The sequence below is a fragment of the Sander vitreus genome, chromosome 11, assembly GCF_031162955.1.
Source record: "Sander vitreus isolate 19-12246 chromosome 11, sanVit1, whole genome shotgun sequence".
Taxonomy (NCBI): domain Eukaryota; kingdom Metazoa; phylum Chordata; class Actinopteri; order Perciformes; family Percidae; genus Sander; species Sander vitreus.
Genome location: NC_135865.1, coordinates 26,850,216 through 26,872,406, shown reverse-complemented (window position 1 = coordinate 26,872,406; position 22,191 = coordinate 26,850,216). Strand labels below are relative to the sequence as shown.

Genomic DNA, 22,191 nt, shown 5'->3' with positions numbered 1-22,191 from the left:
CCCGTTATAACTGACTGTCAAACTGCAGAATAAAATAAACTTCTGTGGCGTTCATTGTTTGTGTTTGTTCATGTTTCACAAAGAGTTTAACCTGAGCCAGACCGACAACAAAAGATAGAAATAATATCACATCCATACAGAGATAGTAGTATACAGCTGTTAAAACATAATAAAATATATGACACACTGGTATCGGATCAGTACTCGGTATCGGCCGATACGCAAGTTCAGGTATCGGAATCGGTATCGGGAAGCAAAAAATGGTATCGGACCATCTCTATTTTAAACTAAGTAAAGCGCTGTAACGTGAACGCCAATAGGCGACTGAGCTCCGGGCTACAGGCACCGGCAGATGACGGTCCTTTTAGGGGCAGTGGTAGTTGTGTTGAGCCAGAAAAAGTGAGCGTCACGCGGCGATGACAGTTAACGTTTAGGCACCAAAGCGACTCGTTAAGTTTAGGCAAAAGATCGGATCTGGATTCAAAGACTCCCGAGGAACGAATGAGCGTTTCCTGGGCGAAAGTATTTTGTTTCGCTACATAGTGAACGCCGCTCTCCGGCTTGAAAGCGCTGCGTTTGATGTTGACACCACGTTGTGCTATTTCATGTCTTGTGCTATTTCATATTTGTTGGATAATGAAGTGCATAAGTGTTTTGGTGTGGCCGGCCGGGTGGCTCTATATCCATCGTATTGGAGGGGGGGGGGGGGGGGATTTCATCCTTGCATGTTTTGTTGCGCATGATCAAAAAACACAGATCGCACCCTGCACTAGGGCTGCACGATATTAGTGAAATGTCTAATTGCGATTATTTTGACTGATAATGCGATTGCAATATGATTCACGATATTGGAGGGAATGATCATTTTGTATCATTATTCTCATTGAAAATTATATATAAGTGTGATTTTTGCGAGGAGCTGTACCAAACAAAGATTTTTTCTTTAGTCTGTAGGATAGGATTTGTAGGCTGGGATGTCGCTGCAGCACCACAATACTTTATTTTAGAACGGTTTGACACATATTTTGCCTTTAACAAATATTGCGCGCCCCCCCCCCCTGCGATTTGGATATTGCACTAGTTCATACTGCGATTTCGATTAAAATGTGATTAATTGTGCAGCCTTACCCTGCACACGGTGATACACTGGTAAGAGTAAATTACATTTAACCATGTATCCAGCCAACTTAAATAGCTCACGTTACTGTATTGTGTGAACAGTTAACTTCATTTATTATTTCAGGTGTTCGTTTTCTTTTGCGGGGTGCAAACAACCCAGAGCATTTTTGTGTGTAGCCAGACCTTACTCCACAGCGCTGTGGTGATGTAGGTCTGGCCATGGGAGACTAGAGAGACACCGGCACACCATTACAGAGCCGGAGAGGAAACGTTGCGTTTGAAAATAAATCTGCAATGGAATAAAAGTGTCGGAACCGTTGATGTTGTAGATGGAGAATCTGTAGGAGAAGTTGGCCATGTTGGTCTCTTGTCTGAGGGGAGCTTCCTGCTGAGGCGGTTGCTCCGGGCGACCATCATCCAGACTCTGAATAGACACAATATTATAACTTTTGTATCACAACAGATGAAAATCTGTGACGCTTACATGCAACGTCATACAGTACAGTATGGGATATATTCCATGCAGATCAGCTGTGGAGCTCCCCTTACTTTGTGTACCTGCGTGAGTTTGTCCAGCTCTCCCAGCCAGGCTCCAAACATCTTATCCAGGTCCTGGTCGTCCTTATCGCTGTCCTCCTCTTCCTCCTCCTCATCCCTGACCTCCACCTCCTCGTCTGACAACTGATCCATCTAGGGAGAGGAGAGGAGGAGGAAGAGAAGAAGACAGAAGAGGGGAAGAGAAAGAGAGAGACACTGGTTAATTATTCAATTCAACTACATTTTATTTATTAGAGTCATATCACAACAGAAGTTAAGCTAAGAGAAAACGTTATTGTCTGTTCACACAGAACAGTTTCTCGCATCTTCTGCTCCAACAATCAACAGATAACACAAACCATCCGTATGGTCACCCAACAAACATCTGACACACCTTTCTGTCTCACTCACACACACACACACACACACACCACACTAAAAGATAAAACAATATCTATAAAGTTTTACAAACAATATGTTCAATCTGTCCGAAAAGGAGCGGGACGAAGCAGACGCTTATTTTTCCCACCCCTCATTCAACTTTAAATAGGTCCTGTATATATTATTTATTTTGTATATGTACTGTACGTATCATATATTTTATATTCTACATTCACAGCAAGATAACAAATATACTGTCCATAAATATATTTTAATTTGAAACACCTACCAAACATTTGTTACATTTTGCACCAAACAACCCATTACCCTAATTCCCCACCCTCACAATCTTCTCTTTACGGGCCCCTGGTTAGCTCACCTGGTAGAGCGGGCGCCCATATATTGAGGTTTACTCCTCGACGCAGCGACCGCAGGTTCGACTCCCACCTGCGGCTCTTTGCTGCGTGTCATTCCCCTTCTCTCTACCCTTTCAAGTCTAAGCTGTCCTATCCAAATAAAGGCCTAAAAATGCCCCAAAATCCATCTCTCTTTATCCTCATATCCTAGTGTTTTTATACAACTTTTTCAACTTTATAATGTTTGTACAATGTTGTAGCACTTTACAGAGAGAGTAGGTCTAGACTACACTCTTTAATTTACAGAGACCCAACAACTCCCCCGAGAGCAAGCGTTTGGTGTGACAGTGGCGAAGAAAAACTTCCTTTAAACAGGCAGAAACCTGGGACAGAACCAGGCTTATGGTGGGCGGCACAGATACACAGATATGGGATTCATAATAATTAGAGCAGTTACTATGATAAACAGTGGCAATTGTAGTAACAAAAAAAATAATAGAACTATGACTAGTAATAATAGTTTCTTAATTCTTCTGCAGTTTCAGGACAGAGTGTGATTACTCTGCGCCATCTAGTGGCCAACAGTCTGCACTACACGCCAACCAGTCATGTTAAATTCTGATTTCACGTCATCTTCAACTCCTGGGTCACCATCATTACGGGCAGTAAAACGTAAAAAGTAACGCTAGGACCAAATACTTCCAAAATCGGTCAACCGCAGGATTTCAGAAATCCACATAAGAAGCTTCTTTCTAAAGCTTCTTTGGCGCACATTTGAAAGCTGTAATAAAAATTCAAAGATGACAATAAAAGCTTGTTTGCGACAGATCACAGCTGGTGAAAGTCATTTAAATATAATAAATGGACAGAATCAGGATATGACAGCAGGGATTCAGCAGTTAAAGAGACAAGGTCCAGCTGTATTCAGTAAATCCAACGAGATGCAGATTGAATTGCTTTCCCTGAAGAGTGACTTGACCCATTAAGGCATGCAACATTTCTTAATATGACTGTAAGACATTTTAAGTACTTTTTAATAGCTCATCAGAAGAGCCAGGGGCAGAAATAAGAGCTGAGCAGAGACATCGGTCCATCCTTCCACGCAACACTTAGTTCCAGTAAAATACAGATTGAAAAACCACTCCCCAGATTCCCCAAACGTGTTATAATATTCATGAGCCACAGTTGATAGTTCCAAATAATGTTGGTGACCCTCTCATCCGAGCACCATTGGCAGATGACCTCTTTCACAACAAATACCAAACTCAAAAGACAATTTACAGAGTGCATGCATGCATGCCCCCCTAGGAAGTAAACTATGACTGGTGGACACTTTTATATTGTGGAGTGCAAAGAACACTGCAGCCAGCAAACTATCAGGGTCATCATTCTGCATATTTCTGGAATTTTGCAGCCATATTGGTTTTGTACTGAGCAAAAAGATGTTGAACACAAAGACTTAAATGGAAATTCCTGATGTCACACAAGGTCAGGGAATCTATTTGACTTCTTGACTCTATTTGCAGAAAGTGGTCTGTTCCACAGTCTAAAAATAATAATCATAATAATCATTTTTTAACAATAGAATACAAGAAGCATGGCAAGGAAATACAGGGCAATGGTTAGGAGAGATTAAGACAGAGTGTGTGTGTGTGTGTGTGTGTGTCTCTGTGAGAATGTGAAGTGTTTATGTAACTAGAACAAGTCAACACACTTGGACAGTGCGGGTGTGATTAATGACTCTCACACACACACACACACACACACACACACACACACACACACACACACACACACACACACACACACACACACACACACACACACACACACACACACACACACACACGAAAATAAATAGCGGAAACAAAGACACCCAGCAGCAGTTGAATTCTTCTGTGTTGACAACCGGTAGCAAACTGTTTCTAACTCTGCCCATGATGTAATACACTTTTCACAAAAAATATAAAGTATTGAAAGTCTAGTGCATGAAAAGTACACACGTCACCCTGTGAATAAATGTGAAGAAAAAGCCACGAATGAACTTAAATGTAGTGTTAAAGGAATACTGGTTGACATTTTGGGAAATATGCTGATTCCCTTTCTTCTTGAGAGTTAGATGAAAAGGTCAATACCACTCTTAGAATTATATGAAGCTACAGCCAGGAGACGTTTAGCTTAGCTTAGCATAAAGACTAGATACAGGGGGAAAGTGTGAGCCTACCTGTAGAAACTGAAGTGTAAAAACAACAAGTTATAGTTTTAAGGGGGATTATCTGCCGGACTATGTTTTGTCATCACCGTGAGAGTTTTTTTAAACCTCCAGTCTTTGTGCTAAGCTAAGCTAAGTCACCTGGCTGTTAACTCCGCCAAGGAGGTTATGTCTTCGGTTGGGTTTGCTGTCTGTCAGCAGGATCAGGGTAAAACTACTGGCCCAATTTTCATGAAACTTGGTAGAAGGGTGTAGCATAGCGTGGGCCAAGGAGGAACCCAATACATTTTGCGGCAGATCCGAATAAAAATGATAAAATACGTGTTGCTATGATCAAATCCATTAATCAATCTCTTCAGATCGCTCTGCCTCATCACCCCTCAATCCCTTCACTTATCTCCCATCTCACCACCCGTCTCTGTGTGCTCTAGTTCTCCCTTCTCTCCTCACCTCCTCCTTTTCCTTCAGATTTCCACCCATGGGACCCCAGAGTATTGCCCAGGGCGTAGCGTGCTATTCCTGGGTAGCCGTTTTGTCGTCACGCCCCCTCCCACTTTACCTCTCTGGGGTGAGACAGCTAGCCAACACACACACAAGATTAAACAGCAGAATGTCACATAGCCACATACAAAACACACACACACACACACACACACACACACACACACACACTTAGGAGCGGTGCTACAATTAGATCCCTGTGGTTAGCAAGGTCTGTCATTTAGACTGGAGTATAGGGCGAGTGTGTGTGTGTGTGTGTGTGTGTGTGTGTGTGGGGTTTGGGGACTGCTGAGGGATCACAGCTGCGCTCTTGTACAACAATCTGATGTTTCTACGCAGGTGAAGGTTAGACGCAGGCCAACAAATCAACCTTTTTTGCTTCGCAGGAAATTCACTTCACGTTGCGTCTGAACTCAGCTGCCTCCTCGAAAGGAGCCTCATCTTTCCGAAAAAAAAACTGCTCAGCACAAATCTGCTTCCAACCACATAAATCAATAAAACGGGGGTCATGAAATTGATGCATTTTCCCAGCTCCACAATCCATACGGCTGTGTTGAGCGCAGACCTCTACCAAGGCTTCTCACAATGTTAATGCAGTGTGAATTTCCCCACTTGGGAACTAATTTTTTCATTTATTCCGACACCACATGAATGCGGCACAAACGTCCTCACCTTGCAATGTGTAACAAACGAAAGTGAAAAAGAATGAGTATCTAAGTAGTAAGTAGTATATAAAAAGCATTGAGTCAACACATGCAGCATATAGATCATTTATCACAGCAAGCTCGCCGTTATTTCCATCTTGACGCCTCTTCTTGGTGTATTCTTGGACACTCTGCAGAAAAGCACTGCGAGGATGAACGTTACTGTCAGAAAGCCAAACCACGAGAAAAAAAACCTAAAGCTAAACATGGACACTTTAAAAAGGATCACATGAATGTAGCCATCTCTGTATTATGGTTTGAATCAGACAGCAGTTGAACGCACCGCCAGATCAGTCTTAAAACCAGCACTCTGTCAAACAGAGCTGAGGCACCATGCGTAGTGATGGGCTATAAGTGCTGCGCGCGTGTGTGTGTGTGTGCATGTGTGTGTGTCTCCAATGTAAACAGTAATTACTTTGCTGCTGCAGCCACACTCCTCCTGTCTGTCACACTGAAACCATGCAATCATACTCCCATCCTTCATTCCTCCTGCTTTCTTTCCACTCATTTATCTCCCTTCTTCCTTGAATATTACTTCCCTGTCTATGAGTTTCCTTTCCTCCCACTTTCTCTACTCCCTTAAGGCCGTTTTATGCTCCTGCGTCGAATACACGGCGTACCCCCGCAGACCCCTCTGTGTCTAGGTCGGACCCTACGCCGTAGCCTGACGTGCACCTCTCTGAAAAATGTAACTACACGTCGCTCGGCCAGATTTCCCACCGTGGTCAGAAAGAACAGGGGAGACACTTTGTTTCTCTCACTATGACTCTGGAGTCGCTACTCGCTCCGAAACTAATCGCCGTCACTCTCTCACTTCTCCCTCGCTCTACCACCCACTCCCCCTCCCCACACACACACACACACGCCGGCTCAACGCACACACATGCCCACAAGTATAAACATCAGGCCACTTACGTAGGCTACGGCGAAAGCTCTGCGTGGAGCCTACGCAGAACCATAAAACAAGCTTTACTCTCTTATTTTACCTTTCTCTCTCCTCTCCCTTACTTAACCGCTCCCCTGTGTTAATCAGAGGGAGTAAGAAGTACACAGTGTACTTCTTGTAGCAAGGACAGAGCATTGAACTTGAGAGGAGAAGAAACAAGAGGAGAAGAAAAGAGAGGAGACAAGAGGTGAGTAGATAGGAGAGGAGAAGAGAGGAAAGGAAAGAAGAAGAGACAAGAGGAGAGGAGATTAAAAAAAAAGAGCAGATACAAGAAGAGACAAGAGGAGATAAGGTGAGGAAAGGAAATGAGAGGAGGCAAAGAAGAGGAGACAGGAAAGAGAAAAGACAAAAGGAGACAAGAGGAGAGGAGATAGGAGGAGACAAGAAACGAGAGAAAGAGTTCAGTAAAAACCTAAACTTCAAAGAAAGCTGCACTGTTGCCAACAGTTTCTCCTCCCTCTTGACCCCACCAACAGCTGCCGCTTAAGTGCCTTTGAGCAACACTCTCCATCTGTACTGGGCAGCTCCCAGTTTCCCACAGCCCAACACGCAGCCTCAACTGGTCCACTGCCACAACAAAAACAGAAAAGGCTTTAAAGTTCCTTCATTCAATGTGGCCCGTTCCCACGGCTCTATATCAGGACGGACACACACACACACACACACACACACACACACACACACACACACAAAAAATGGTACTTTTAGGGTTGTTGGGTTTTTGTGAAGTGAAGCTATAAATCAGATCCGGAGAAAAAAGAAGCAATGAGTGAATCCAGACAGCAAGTTGAGATGTTTCTGTCTCTTTTTCACACGCATGCACAATGACTGACCATGCAAAGACTTTCGAAAATTATGAAAAAACATTTCCTTTCAATTCCTCGGCTCTTCCGTGTGTCTCAAGGGAAGCTTTAAGAGCACAGTTCTGTCTTATAAAGGAAATCCCATCCGACATTAGAGAGCAAACAAAGTAAACGGAATAAATGGTTTTACTGCAACACCACTACGACTTTTAACTTTTAATGTCATCGTTCACGCTCAACTAGATGCTGTGAATAAACCACACACAGTGCCTGTGTATGTGTGTGTCTCACCGTATATAATTAGCCCACAGATTCTCACTGCACCCTCAATCACAGGAGCTGGTGTGTGTGTGTGTGTGTGTGTGTGTGAGAGAGAGAGAGAGGCCTGAAGTCAGACAGTGATTCTGCAGTGGAACTGTTTTATGCTTGCTGCTCCTCTCTTTCATACAAGAGACACGCATGTTGTGGGAGACTCTCTGCTCGGCTCATGTCCTGATCTAGTCTGGAAATCAGCCAAACGTGTCAATGTAAACTAGGAAACATAACAGCCGACTTTAAGGACGCTTTTGAAATTACAAAAAAAAAATCTTTTATCCACCGTCCATCTTAACTAACTATTTTGTCTTCGGTGACATATATACAGTATATTGTGGTGATCACACTGGATGACAGCATGCATCAGGGTCACCCTTGTTCCGGCAGATTTTCCATCACTTCTCCCTAATTCCATCACAGCTATGTTGACAGGTATGTCATTTTAAAGGGGACACTCACATTTTTTTTCAGTGCTTGTGCACATACAGTTGGGTATCTGGAGTCCTTTCGTAAAGCGTTAAAACACAGGACCTTGAAGCCAGGGAGCGGCGTTTGCTTCCGGGGGATAATAAGACTTTCACCCAGGAAATGCGTGTTCCTTGGGAGGGTTTTAATCCGAACCACGATCTTTTTCCTAAAGGTGATCGGTGCCTTAACTTAACTTTCGCCGCAACGTAACGCTCACTTTTTCTTGCCTAAACTCGACTATAGTCTCGCGGTGCTCTGTACCCGGCTCACAGTCACCTATTCACGGGTAACTGAACCACCGACTACTGCTGACCTGACGGAGCACCATGCGGAGCACCATGCAGAGCACCGTAGGTCTGTAGCCGCCATCACGAAGCTCTACAGCCAGCAACTGCCGCTTGGCGTCATGGAGCTCCGTAGCCGACGTCACGTGACCAGCCGGCGCTCTCCTAGTTTTCGTACGATGTCACAGCCTACGTTTTAGTGTGCATAACTTTTCGTACGATATCATACAAACCCGTTCATGAGGATGCGTTGCAGCTGTTGGGTTGCTGGAGTGCCCACCAACCCACAAACTGTGAAATAACACAACTCAGTCAGTTTTGTGTGGGCTGCCTAGATGAGAAAACGTGGGACAACAAGTTTTGCCTGAGATTCTGACATTTCCCTTGCCCTTCTTGCAGATTTAAATATATTTCAGGGGGCAGCTCTGTTACAGCTGTCAGGCTTGCCACATTTGTGGACCAAAGTACTCTCGTTACACACGATTCTGAGGAATGGTCACACTTACAGAACATTAATTTATACCAATGGCTCAATTGTAGGAAGGAAAATTACACTGAAAAGTACACAGTTTTTTTGTTGTTATTTTTTAGCAGCAGCAGTTTTTTTTTTTTTTTTTTTAAATGCAGATTTGGTCATTTATGTGTGCTGTATGAATGTAATCAAATGATTCTTAATATGTGAATTCAGGTCATAACTGAACAGAAATGTTTGTATCACACAGGAAGAAGGGAGAGAGGCAGAGGAAGCCTAGGCCCAGCGAGGAGCTGCCTGCTGATCCAGCAACAATGATATCACTTCCCCTGAGACCTGCAGGAGGGATTACATCATTTCCTTTTTTTTTCACAGCCTCACATCGACATCTGCCTCCGTCTCTCAATACACGGAAGGGAGATTAATACAGAGAAAGAGTGGGAGGTTGAGACAAACTGTACGCAATTATTTTACAGCTACACTGTCCTGGATTTGAATCTAAAATACTTTTATATTGATATAACCTACCCTGCAACCTACACTGCTTCAGTGTGTCTTCAACACACACACACACACACACACACACACACACACACACACACCCCCCCTACACTTTGTGTTTGTTTTGTGCACTGCTGAAGGTAGTGGCACTGTGTGAGTCATAAGCCCAAGCACATGCGCATGCACGTGTACTTTTATGAGAAAAGAGATACACACAAAAATGTATGTATGCATGCGATGTGGCCCAAATTACGCCACATTGTGTGTGTGTGTGTGTTTGAGGTCCAAGGCTCGAGATCCCAGGGGTCCTCAGCTGCCGCTGTGTAATGTGATATACATACACACACACACACACACACACACACACACACACACACACACACACACACGTGTGTGTGTGTTCCAGATTTAGGGACAGAACAAATGAGTTCTATTTTTGCACCAAAAGAAACAAACGAGGCAGGAAGTTGATTCTACTGTAACTGAATGGATTTACCATGGAAGTATTAAAGTTGGACGTGAGTCACTCTTGCTGCCAATTTGCTCCTGTGGACCAAAACATTTCAGTTTACACAAACAGGCTGTGAGCGTGTGTGGCAGATCTATATGTGCAGCCCCACATGATTGATGGAAAGTAGAGGCAGAACGTAGCTATTCTCAGATCCTTACCAACACCGGGGCCAACATGTCTGGCCTGAGGGTGGTGCCAGAGAATAGGTAAAGCTGTCACAAGAATCAAAAGGGTTTTATTTTATGGTTAACAAGAATTGTTCAAAGATTTACATTATAGAGTCACCCTTATTTTGTGGTCTAAATACCTGCTCAAACGAACATTTACAAAAGGGCAAAGCTTCCGGCAAAATCAGTGGATTTCAATTGAATGGACACGACCAGTGGATTCTGCTTGAATTGTTCAGGTCAAGTTTTTTTTCTTTGGTGAACTTTGAAATGCAAATGTGCGGCATTGATAAATGGCAAACTGACTTGACGGCGCTGACCTTTGAGGGAACAGAGAGCCAGAGAGTCCAAAATGGAGGAAGCGTTCGTAATTTATTAGCTGTGTTGCGCCATCCACTTTTATTTAACCTCCTCTGTTGGGAGTATAAACAGCTCCACAAAAAGGAGGAACGGTTTGCAAACAGATAGCAGACATGAATCGCTGGTACAAATGAGTCTCTTGAATAAACTGTGTGAACGTATTGTCTCATTAGCAACCGAGCTATTGAGCGTGCATGTTCCCGGTTTGCAAGTGTGCTAGCGTTTAGCTCACCGGCTACAGTAGTTCACCAACTAGCCCTGCAAGTAGTCACAGCATCACTAAGCTTTGAGCACCGTCTATTTTAGGAGGACGCATGGATGAACTTTGCTTTTATCATGATTAAAAATGACTCGATTTATTTTTACCATGCCATATGTTGCCAAACCTTTACAGCTCCTTATAATAAATGTAAGAACACGAGCCACTCCTTCACAAATACCCACAACCACACACTGTGTATATTTATATGTATACACACCACTTTGATATGATCATCAGTGCTGCACAGGCGGTGCAGCTGTGTGTGTGTGCAGCTTAACACAGTCCAAAACTGAATCATAACAGGGCATCACACACACACACACACACACACACACACACACACCCACACACCCACACACACCCCCACACTTTTTTTTAGGGTTTGTGGTTCACATAGCCTATAAGTTTCTGAACACACTGTCTGATCTTCACAGAAAAAAAAAACAGCATTCCCAAATAAGTGTTCCCAAACCATCTCCAAACCTCACACACACACACACACACACACACACACTTATATATACAGTATACTGTATGTATATAGAGACCTACACGCACCATATTACTTGACTACTTCACGTGTCGCTCCGGGAGGCCCTCAGTTACTTCTGGTGGTTCCTTATAAGCTCAAAAATGAGCAGAGTTGTAATTGTCACACACTGTATTTGGTTGGAATACATAAATGAAAGTAGATTATTGTTGAGCTAAAAGTTCATTTATGATCTTAGAAATAGTAGTAAGTATCATGTTGGAGTAGGGTTGTACCTAAATCAGAATTTTCCAAGTCGACTCTGAGTCTTTAGTTATGGGCTCCTACTTTTTTCTTATCTATAGATATTTATACATATAATGCACTTCATATTTGTGAACTCAAAGCAATTATTTGGTCACTATTAGAATTTGGGTATCATGTCACTTTCCACTATTTATACCAAACTCCTTCAGGCAGTTATCTAAAATGACATGTTTTAACTATCTGGGAATTAGTACGCGCTGACCACAGATTTATAATTCTGACTCTCAGGAGTTGGCTGTGGGTAAACGTTCCAACGTTAGTTTTCCACAGATCTCAACATGGAAGGAACACGAGCGAAAAGAACTCAGAAGCCCGTAAGAGACTGGGTGATTAATTGTCATGAAAGCCACTATACAAGAACATTTATTTTGGAAACCTCTACATATCTTTCTTACCATCAGTTGATTGCTGGCCTGTTTTTTTTTTTGCCTGCTTTGTTTGACTGAAAAAGAATAAGTGAAATACAGGATGTTAATAAAAAAAAACCCATGCTGTACTTTGGGTATGCCTCAACTATGAACACTTACGTTACACAGTATGTCGGAGCTAGATGCCCGCTAAAACTCTTCCAGACCCCAAAGACCAGTTTAAATAACATTACAGCCAAGAACTGAAACAGGACAGTGCAAAAGGTGGTCTGGAAGTAGCAGTAAATACAGTAATAGTGGTAGTAACAGTAGCAATCGTAACATTTTGCAAACATTACCAAATATAGTCAAAAGTATGTGGACACTTGAACACTATGCCCATTGCCCATACTTTACATGATTGTTAAAGCTTTAGTGTGTAACTTTTTGATATTAATGAACGTCCGTTACATTCAAGCCATTGCCAAATGAGTTGCTACAAAGCTAATTAAGACTATCAGCTCCACACAACTCTCTCTGTATTTCTCAGTATGACTATGTTCAGAAGATTGTGGCGTCCGGAGACTTTCCCGCGCGGAAACTTGAGTGAAGATAATGACCTCTTCTGAAGAGTCCATGTTTTTTTGAATCCTCCGTGTTCTCCTTGGCTACTAGCAACTGCGTGGAGGACGGGGACGGCTTTTACTCATTTAGGCCGGATATCTGTTGCCTTGGGCTTCCTTTGTGTTGGCATTTTAAACTCCGGTGGATTTCTGAGGACTATGGTTAACTGCTCCTCAGATCTCTGCAGGGTAAATCCAGACAGCTAGCTAGACTATCTGTCCAATCTGAGTTTTCTGTTGCACGACTACAACAACCTTTGAACGCACACATCTTCCACCAAAACAAGTTCCTTCCCGTGGCTATTTTGCAGAGGCACCGTGGCTCCGTCCAGCGCTTAGCACCAGCCAAGGCGATTGTGATTGGTTTAAAGAAATGCCAATAAACCAGAGCACGATTTTCTCCCATCCCGGAATGCTGTGTGGACTAGCCAGACCCTCCTCCGCATTGCTGCGGTGGAGGAAGGTCTGGCAAAGCGAGACTAACGAATTGCAGACTGCAGTTTGTTGCCCGTGAAAGGATTTAGCGAGTGTCGCATTGGTGATCAGCTGAGAATCCTTCCTACACTGAGGGGATCCTATCCACAGCGGAAACTAAAAACGAGAGAGAGTACTGGTACCAAAAAAGTGAGTGGAGCAGAGCAGAGCAGTCCCATACAGCGGAAAGACGACACGTACAGGGCGTGTATAGAGTACACGACTCGGTAAAGTGAACACTATCATACAATCAAGCAGAAGACACAGAACTGTACTTTTTCGCAAGCGACAATGAGATATGAAACGATAAGTGTGGCTTTATTGTGTTTACCTTTGGTCTGCTAACACTGCTCAGTCCAGCTCCAACACAGAACAGAGAGGAGGACTTCAATCACCCTGCAGAGACACACACAGAGAGAGAAGATGTATTATTATACATGATCACATTTCCTTTCCAGAGAAGCAGACGCACGTCTTCCTGCTGACAGCACTATATGAAAACCACATGTATGGGGATTGTGGGGCTGCAACTTACGATTATTTTCATTGTTGATTAATCCGTCGGTTGTTTTCTTGATTAATCGATTAGTTGTTTGGTCTATAAAATGTCAGAAAATGCTGAAAAATGTGGATCAGTGTTTTCCCAAAGCCCAAGATGTCGTCCTCAAATGTCTTGTTTTGTCCACAACTCAAGCGTTTTTCCATTACATGATACCTGCTCGACTCGCATCTACTCGCCTTTTTTGGTTTTCCATTACAAAAAAAAAAGTACCTGGTACCTGCTAACAGGTACTTTTTTAGTACCACCTCAGTCGAGGTTCCAAGCGAGCTGAGGCGATACCAAAAGGTGACGTGAAAAGTGGAAAGTCTATGACGACCAGCCACGCTGAGGCGGTACTAAAATCTGCAATGGAAAACAGACGCACAGTGCTTGGGGGCGAGTCGACGCGAGTCGAGCAGGTACCGTGCTTTCAGTATTCTGCTAAAATACAACAAATTGCTTTTTGAATAAAAAAAAAAAAAAGGAAATAATTTCCAACGTTATTTTATTGAACAAATTGAATTAACATGAACATTTTAAAATGCAGTTCTCTACTAACAAAGAAAATCGGCGTCTTTGGCGATGTGTCGCAGCCTTTCCCGATGCGTTTAATGCACCAGTTGATACAGCGATGACGGTAACAAATAATATATTTTGCAACCCTATTTTGAAACACACAATGTTTGCTGTCTTACAGCTGAAAAGGTACAGACAGTGAAGGCTCCATCTACAGTATGTGGGTCCAGTATCCATTGCCTAGCTTAGCACAAAGACTGGAAGCAGGAGGAAACTGTTAGCCTAGCTCCATCAAAAGGTAAAACTCCAAACTAACATCTAGCAGCCGCCTACACAGCAAATGTACTGTCAGCAGGTGGCACTAGTGTGTGTTTCCATCATGCTGAGCAGACTGGATGTGTGTGACCTAAAAATCTCTCTCTCTCTCTCTCTCTCTCTCTCTCTCTCATATCTTTGTTTTCCTCTCTCATTTTCCTTCTCTTTATCTGCGTTTGCCTATTCAGCTGAACTTGGTGACATTTCACTAAATCATCGCAGCTCATAATGTCAAGACGTCAGCTAGTCAGATTCAATCATGCTGCAGTCACGTCTGACCTTTGTCGGAAATTCATGCACAAACACTGAGTGAAGAGGTGTGTGTGTAAAAGTTAAATGTGTGTGGTTTGGGAGTTGCTAACCATGTCATACAAACACACAGCAATCACCACCTGAAACAACACACACACACACACACACACACACACACACACACACACACACACACACACAAATCCATGCTTACATAAGATCATTTGCAGCTCTCATATGATCGTAGCTGATGGTTGGAACAACAAGAACAGCGTTGTTGGGACAAAAAAAAAAAAAACATCTTCTCTCTACCACTTTACCAGTGTACTGCTCATGGGTACATCAATGTTATTCATTGACTTCCCAGCTCAGACCATCTAAAACAGTCTGGGGGATTCAAACCAGCAACTGTCCCGTGGCGTGTCCCGTGTCCCGACATCCCAAACCTGAACACCAGCTGACCGCAACATGCATTCCTATTTTAGAAACAAAGCTGGTGTTATTTAACTATATTTGTAGCTCATGGCCCTGTGCCATTGTCGTCCAGAAACTACTGCATAATAAAAGTGTCCACTTCACAGCCTGAAGGGCTTCAATGGGTAATGAAAAGCTCATACATGGATAAAAGGAATGGCTCTTAGCAGCCCTCACAATGTAGTATGCAAGCTAAAGGCCGTTGAAGGTTTTTACTCAAAAACAGTACTGGATATAAGACTACACATTCAACGACAATGACCATGAATCAGAGTAAGCTGAGATACCACGAACAAGAGTTAGAAAGAAAAGGTATTGTAAAGAATTAATTAGCACAGTAACGAAAAACTGGATTCCCAAAACTTTAGACTGCTGCAATGATTAATCAATTAGTCGCCAACTATTTTGATATTCGATTGAAATCAGTTTGAGTCAATAGTCATGTTTCCATCAACGTTTTTTTATGCCCATTTTGAAGTTGATCGCATTAGAAAATGTTTCCTCAAATTCGAGAAAATGTTTTTAAGCTCACTTGAGGTGGTTTTTGCCATTTTCGAAAAAGTTAATGCGCAAAATGGGAGATGGAAACAGTTTTGCCGAATAAGTTGGGGGGGAGGAGGATCGGGATACGGGTCCCATCCAGTGCGCCGTACACTTGTGCGTGCGCTATAGCCTGTGCCTCAGCCACGTCGTGTACATTGACGAATTGGTTCAACAGCTTGAATCGTTTGGCCCTGCACACCGTGTATACGCAGCGGTGAACGCTTGTCTCGCTGACACCAAATGTCTCTGCCACACCAAATGTCTCTGCACAGGTGACCAACTTGTACAATGCTACCTCTCTCCATTTAGCCAAAGAACTTAGCTTCTCTAGCTAGCTCTTTGATTTAGCAAGCCGGTTTGCAATTTACAACCACGCGTAACGTCAACTTGTGACGAAACTTTACGTAGTCTAGTTTATTTGATGGAAACGCTTCTAATTCACGTTTTCTTTTTTTTTGCGATGTTTTAAAAGTTTGCTTAAAATTCACTTGACAATTACATGGAAACATTACTAGTTTTTATGAAAAAAAAGACAAAAAAGATTCAAGCTTCTATTAATGTAAATATATTCTATTTTTTCACTCCTCTATGACAGTACTGTAACTGAATTTCTTTGAGTTGTGGACAAAACAAGACATTTGAGGACGTCATCTTTGGCTTTGGAAAACACTGATCGATTAATCGAGAAAACAATTGACAGATTAATCGACAATGAAAATAATTGTTAGTTGCAGCCCTACTTTAAGTGCACTGCATTTGGCCACACTTAAAATAAAATAGCAAAACAAAATAGCAAGTGTACAGAAAGTACAGAAGTGCGCAATATGAGACATAGCACTAGTAAGGCTAGCTTAGACCCAAAACTGATCGCAGAAAAAAAAACACTTCAATGTCTAAAAACCGGTCACAAAATACCTGTCAGTTGAACTGCAATGGAACTGTGTCAGTTGGGGTTGCTATAGCAACAGCATGTTTAATTGAAACCAGTAGAACGATTAGCTTTCTCCACGAACCGTTGTACTTAATGTATCCCTTCTCTTATGTGGTTCAGTTGGACTGACGTGATTGTGACATACAACTTTATAGTTCCATCTCATTGCAGGAATACAAAACTGATGGGTCATTTCAATTAGTTCCTCATCCTGCCGTGTTGCAACCACTTACTGCACTGGAATGTATAAAGGAAGAATTGGCTAATAACACTGTTTCAAAACAGCTCTTGGTTGACCATCTGCCCTCTGTAAATAACTCTAGGGATTGGTGTGATGATGTCTTAATAGTCACACTCTTTTAGTGCTAAAAATATTCTTTTGCGGTTAGTCTCTCCCAATTGATTCAGTTTCCCGGCATTTGTGGACAATCTTTCCTGCAAGCATTCATTTTTTGGCTCATCAGTTTGGGATTATTCTTTGTCTTTTGTCATCCAGGATTTAGAGTTAACAGCTGGATAATATTATCTCTCCGTTGGTCTTTAGAACCCCAAAAAGAAAGAACAAAAGGAAGTGCAGCTTCATTTGAAATGTCTTAACGATTGAGATTGGCAATTTAGGACCCAATTTTACCTTGATTATCTGGCACCTTTTACAAGTTCAAAAACTGCATTCAAACCCAGGATCAACCCTAATATTCCACTTTATAGCAATATGTTTCAGACAATTGCAGCCGTGTAAGTGCCTAGATAGACACTGAAAGCAGTGCCGGAGACCCCAGTCTACCCGAGTCTCAAATCTGCACTGACAGTCCAGGCGGTGCTTCAAAACTGGACTGTGCTGGGTTCATTTAGCAACGATTCAGTAGGTGCAGAGGTAATTTGCCCCAAACACTGTAACACTGATCAACACCGTAAACTACAATACTACAGTACCAAGCAATAGATTTTACAAAACATTTCTTGTACTGCAGTATTCACTCTGGAACAAGGCACACACTGTAACTACTGTTGCAATAGACCTTTTTCACGGCAGACATGTTGACATGTCATAGTAGGAAAAGCACAGGTGTATTCAAAACCATTAATGATGGCTGCATTCCACTTAGGAGAGGCCCTGGTATTGTTCATGCTGACTCACTGAAATAGCTCACTGGGACACTTGATGGAACTGAACCATCATTAAGGTTATCAGTTTCAGCTGTGTTTTTCCTACTACAACAAGTCAAAATGTCTGCTGTGATAAAGGTCCACTGACTCACTTTAGACTGTAAAAACTGCTCAAAAGATTAAATGATTTAGCACAGTAACAAAAAACTGGATTCACACAACTTTAGACTGCTGCAATGATTAACCGATTAATCAATTAGTTGTCAACTATTAAATTAATCGGCAACTATTTTGATAGGTTTGAGTAATTTTTTAAGAAAGAAAAGTTAAAATGTGATTCCAGCTTGTATAAAATGTGAATATTTTCTTGTTTCTTCACTCCTCTGTGACAGTAAACTGAATATTTATCTTTGAGTTGTGGACAAAACAAGACATTTGAGGACGTCATCTTGGGCTTTTTGGGAAACACTGATGGACGTTTCTTTTTACCATGTTCTGACATTTTATAGACCAAACAACTAATCCATTAATTGAGAAAATAATCAACAGATTAGGATCAATGGATGGTATAATAAAGATGGTATAATAAAGTGTATTTTTACTTCAGAGATAGCTGACCTCGCACGGTTCGTACGTGTCTTCAGTTTTGAGTTACCCATCTTGTCATGGGGAATATCTGTTTTGGATCCAATTTTATTTTAATGAATATCCTTGTACCCGATTATGAGTTGGTTTTATCATTTTGTATATATATATTTTTTAACTTCTGATGTAATCTTCTCCTGGTGAATACTAATATGTTTGTGGAGGCTTTGTGATGCTGAAACTCTGGCACCTACTTCCCGGCCGATTTATGACTCAACTATTGCCTAACAGGTCGCATTAAAGGCTATTATGAAACAACATGACCTGCCAAAACAGAGGCTTTAAAATCTCAGATTGAAAACAATAGCTTTACCTCTCCATTATTTCACTCATAATGAGATTTGAAAATCTAATTTAAGGGGGCTGCTCAGTTAATAGTGTGTATAATGCCATGATTATAGTTTCCAAGACAAATGTTCAGAATAATTGGCAAAGTGGGAAACATTTCATATAAACAATAAAGACATTGTTACAACATTTTTAATGCATTGCTTAATCATTTTGATTCCTCAAATTATTCAAAACTAAAATGAAAACCTACAAGTTATGTGTCCAACTCCAAAACTATTTGGGAATTTGTGAAGAATCCTTTTAAAATTTAAAAGCAGGAAATGTGTTTTTTAAACATTAATACTGAAAGTAAGTATGAGTGCAAGTTTAAACTAGTTACGTTGTAGTCTGGTGCTCATACTGGGAATGTTCACTGAACACCACATAACTGGGAAATATGAGTTCATTTGAGCCTGGAGGATATAGACTCTGTGTGTTTGCGTGCGTGCGTGCGTGTGTGTGGGCTTGTACTGCTATTTTTGTGAGTAGTTTTAAGGATGTGGAGGACATGTTGGCTAGCCCTCACTACTACAAACGTGATCAGGCTTTAGCTTTTTAAACAAGTTGTGTTTCTATGCTTAGCGTTACATTAGGTTTGGGGTTAGACATTTAGTTGTGATGGTTAAAGTAAGGGTTATAGCAGGGGTGTCAAACATATGGCCCGTGGGCCAGAACCGGCCCGCCAAAGGGTCCAATTAGGCCCACTGGATGACTTTGCAAAATGTGAAAATTGCAGAGAAGTAATTAATTCCAAATGTATCACTTTAATCTCAGAGAATATCCTTTTTTTTTTTTTTTATTATTATTATTATAATAAATTATAAACTTAAGAGTTTTTTCCCAGAATATTACCCCTCTCTCCCGAGTCCGTAGCATTATTTTTTTCCTCACAATGGCCTTAAAAACCCTGTCGTAGCAGAAGCAACTTGTGTTTGCCAACATCAAGCTGACAAGAAACTCTGTGGCAGATAAAGTTTCTGATCTTTCTGGAGTGGTTTACTGGTCTGGCCCACTTAAAATTAGGGGTATACAGTATGTCTGGGTTAGAGGCTAGGGAATGCATTATGCCAATGAGGGTCCTCACGGGTATAGAAAGACAACGTGTGTGTAAGTGTGTATGTGTGTGCGAGATAACTGAGAAGCTTGAGGCATTGGGGTGGTAGATAACCCCCCAACACACCTATTTAGAACAGCTTGTCTCTTTACGGCCAACAGTTTAGTCTACAGCAGCTAAAGGCCGTAGACATATAGAGACATTTTAAATATAGTGCCACTTACTCCACAGATGCTGGAAACCACTGAACAGCATTTAAAAAACATCAGATGTCGATACTGCAGCAGGTTTTACAAAATAACCAGGTCCCAGCGGTGGGAAATGGCACCAGTTCCTAAACGACCGATATCTACCGGAGCGAATGACAACGCAGATTTCGATGTCTCATTTGGGTGCCTGTGCTGCTCTCTGGTGCTCTGAAACGGACATTACAGGCAACAGACGCATCCCTGCACATGAGGCTAGTTAACAATACTCTGCAGCAGAAAAGTTAGCCTACCATTAGCTAGTAGCTAGCTTAAACACAATTAAAATGCTTAACGCTAAACAGTCTGAAGTGTGCAAGTATTTCACTCGAAAGGATTCCAACAGTGAGACACACAACAGTCTGCAGCTTAAGACACAGTGTAGTGTCTGAGAAACTACACCGACAGGACTTCATGGTGCATTCAATCGCACCTCGTAAGCTCATGGTGTATTCAAGTGCAACTCGTGAAACTCAAGCTGTTGCTGTAACGTACCCTTCTGCCATCTAGTCTCTCTTTTTTTTTGTCATTATCAGCAATTGACTGGTGAAATTATTACTACATTTTAAAAAAATTATTTTAATTTGACCATATGGCCTTAGCAATAAGCAAGCCATTCTTTAATGTTGCAGACTGCTGTTTTGTGCTGTTAACATTTTAGCACCCGTATTGGAAAAAAAAAACAAACAACACCCAAGCCTATCCCTCAACCTGCCAGAGTCAGAGCCTTGCTGCTGACCTGCAAAACGAAATGACATACTGGTCTGCCTGGTAACCAGCTAACACAATCATACACTCACTTAAAAAAACGATTATATTCGGGTTAAGGCAATACTCCGATTTCTCAAACACCATGTAAACACCTTACCCCGGTTAAAATTGGAGTTCTCATAACAGGGTTAACAGCCCTAGAGAACTCCTTTAGTAACCGGGTTATTCCTCCATGTATACACCTTAACCGGCCTATGATCGGTTTAAGCGTCTGCCCATGCTTCAACGGTTCATCCGTTTTACTCCCCGCCGAGGCAGCATCGGACATTGGGAGATGGCTAGACAAACTGTCCATCTCCGGGGCTGTCAAAGCTGTCTCCCCGCAAAAAAGTGAAGGGACCGAGCAGCACCCGCTGCGGCTGTTAAAGTTAGTTAGCTAACAAAGTTAGCTTGCTAATTCCACAGACACTGGTTACAGTCCCGTCATTTTTTTTTATTTTTTTTTTAAGATTATTTTTGGGGCATTTTAGGACTTTATTTATAGGACAGCTGAAGACACGAAAGGGGAGAGAGGGGTAATGACATGCAGCAAAGGGCCGCAGGTCGGAGACGAACCCACGGCCGCTGCGTCGAGGAGTAAACCTCTGTATATGGGCGCACGCTCTACCAGGCGCCCTACTCCCGTCATTCTTCCCCACTCCTGTATACAGGGAGAACTGGCATAACCCGGTTGTTCCCTAACTGGGGTTACTGCTGTGCATGTAAACACATTGACTCACTCACAACGCAGCACTGCCTACTGCAATGACACACACACACACACACACACACACACCTACCCCCCTGGGTCAAATCTGCAGCCTGCTTGATTTATCAAATGGGGCACAAGCTGACAGCCCTGGAGGGCAGAAAAAAATAGAATTGAACTGGTACTCATCTTTTGGCATCGCAGTGTGACATTCAGTGTTAATGTAGTAAATTAAAATTTGAAAAATGTAACTTCACTAAGAAAATGCATTAGAAATGAGACCTGCTGCTAACTGAGATGGGTTTAAATGACATTACAGTTTAACATTTTGTAACTGTTGAGTGTAAATCTCTCCAAATCTCCCAAAAAAATCAGCTTTTTCAGGGAAGTAAGTAGGTGTCCACACTGCAAGCAAGCAGCTTGGTTGATGTGTTATGGCATTTCCTCTTTATCCAATGTGGCATGGAGGGCTGCTGGCACTTTTGCTGACACACCAAATGTGTGCACATTATTTCCTCAGCTAGGTTTACAGTGTACATGCAACATTATCATCTCTCTCTAAGGAAGCAGTAAATAAACATGCTCAGCCAATTTTATTCAGCCGATTTGTCGTGATTAGTTGATCGACAAAAAGTTAATT

At 42.1% G+C, this 22,191-nt stretch overlaps 1 protein-coding gene across 8 annotated transcripts in view; it reads right to left on the bottom strand.

Annotated features, from left to right (window-relative positions):
- Window positions 1-22,191, bottom strand: part of raph1a (Ras association (RalGDS/AF-6) and pleckstrin homology domains 1a) — a 74,943-nt gene that overhangs the window by 35,509 nt on the left and 17,243 nt on the right. The window contains exons 1-4 of one of the 8 annotated variants that reach the window (XM_078262555.1): window positions 16,696-16,810; window positions 13,471-13,535; window positions 1,669-1,809; window positions 1,435-1,543 (exon numbers count right to left, since the gene is read on the bottom strand). In XM_078262555.1, coding sequence (XP_078118681.1) covers window positions 1,435-1,543; window positions 1,669-1,809 — 250 coding nt within the window. In that variant the 5' untranslated portion in view covers window positions 13,471-13,535; window positions 16,696-16,810. Of the gene's footprint in view, window positions 1-1,434; window positions 1,544-1,668; window positions 1,810-11,457; window positions 11,559-12,090; window positions 12,126-13,470; window positions 13,536-13,674; window positions 13,694-16,695; window positions 16,811-22,191 lie in introns of those variants that run through there. The other 7 variants (XM_078262556.1, XM_078262553.1, XM_078262558.1 and 4 more) reach the window with 7 other exon arrangements.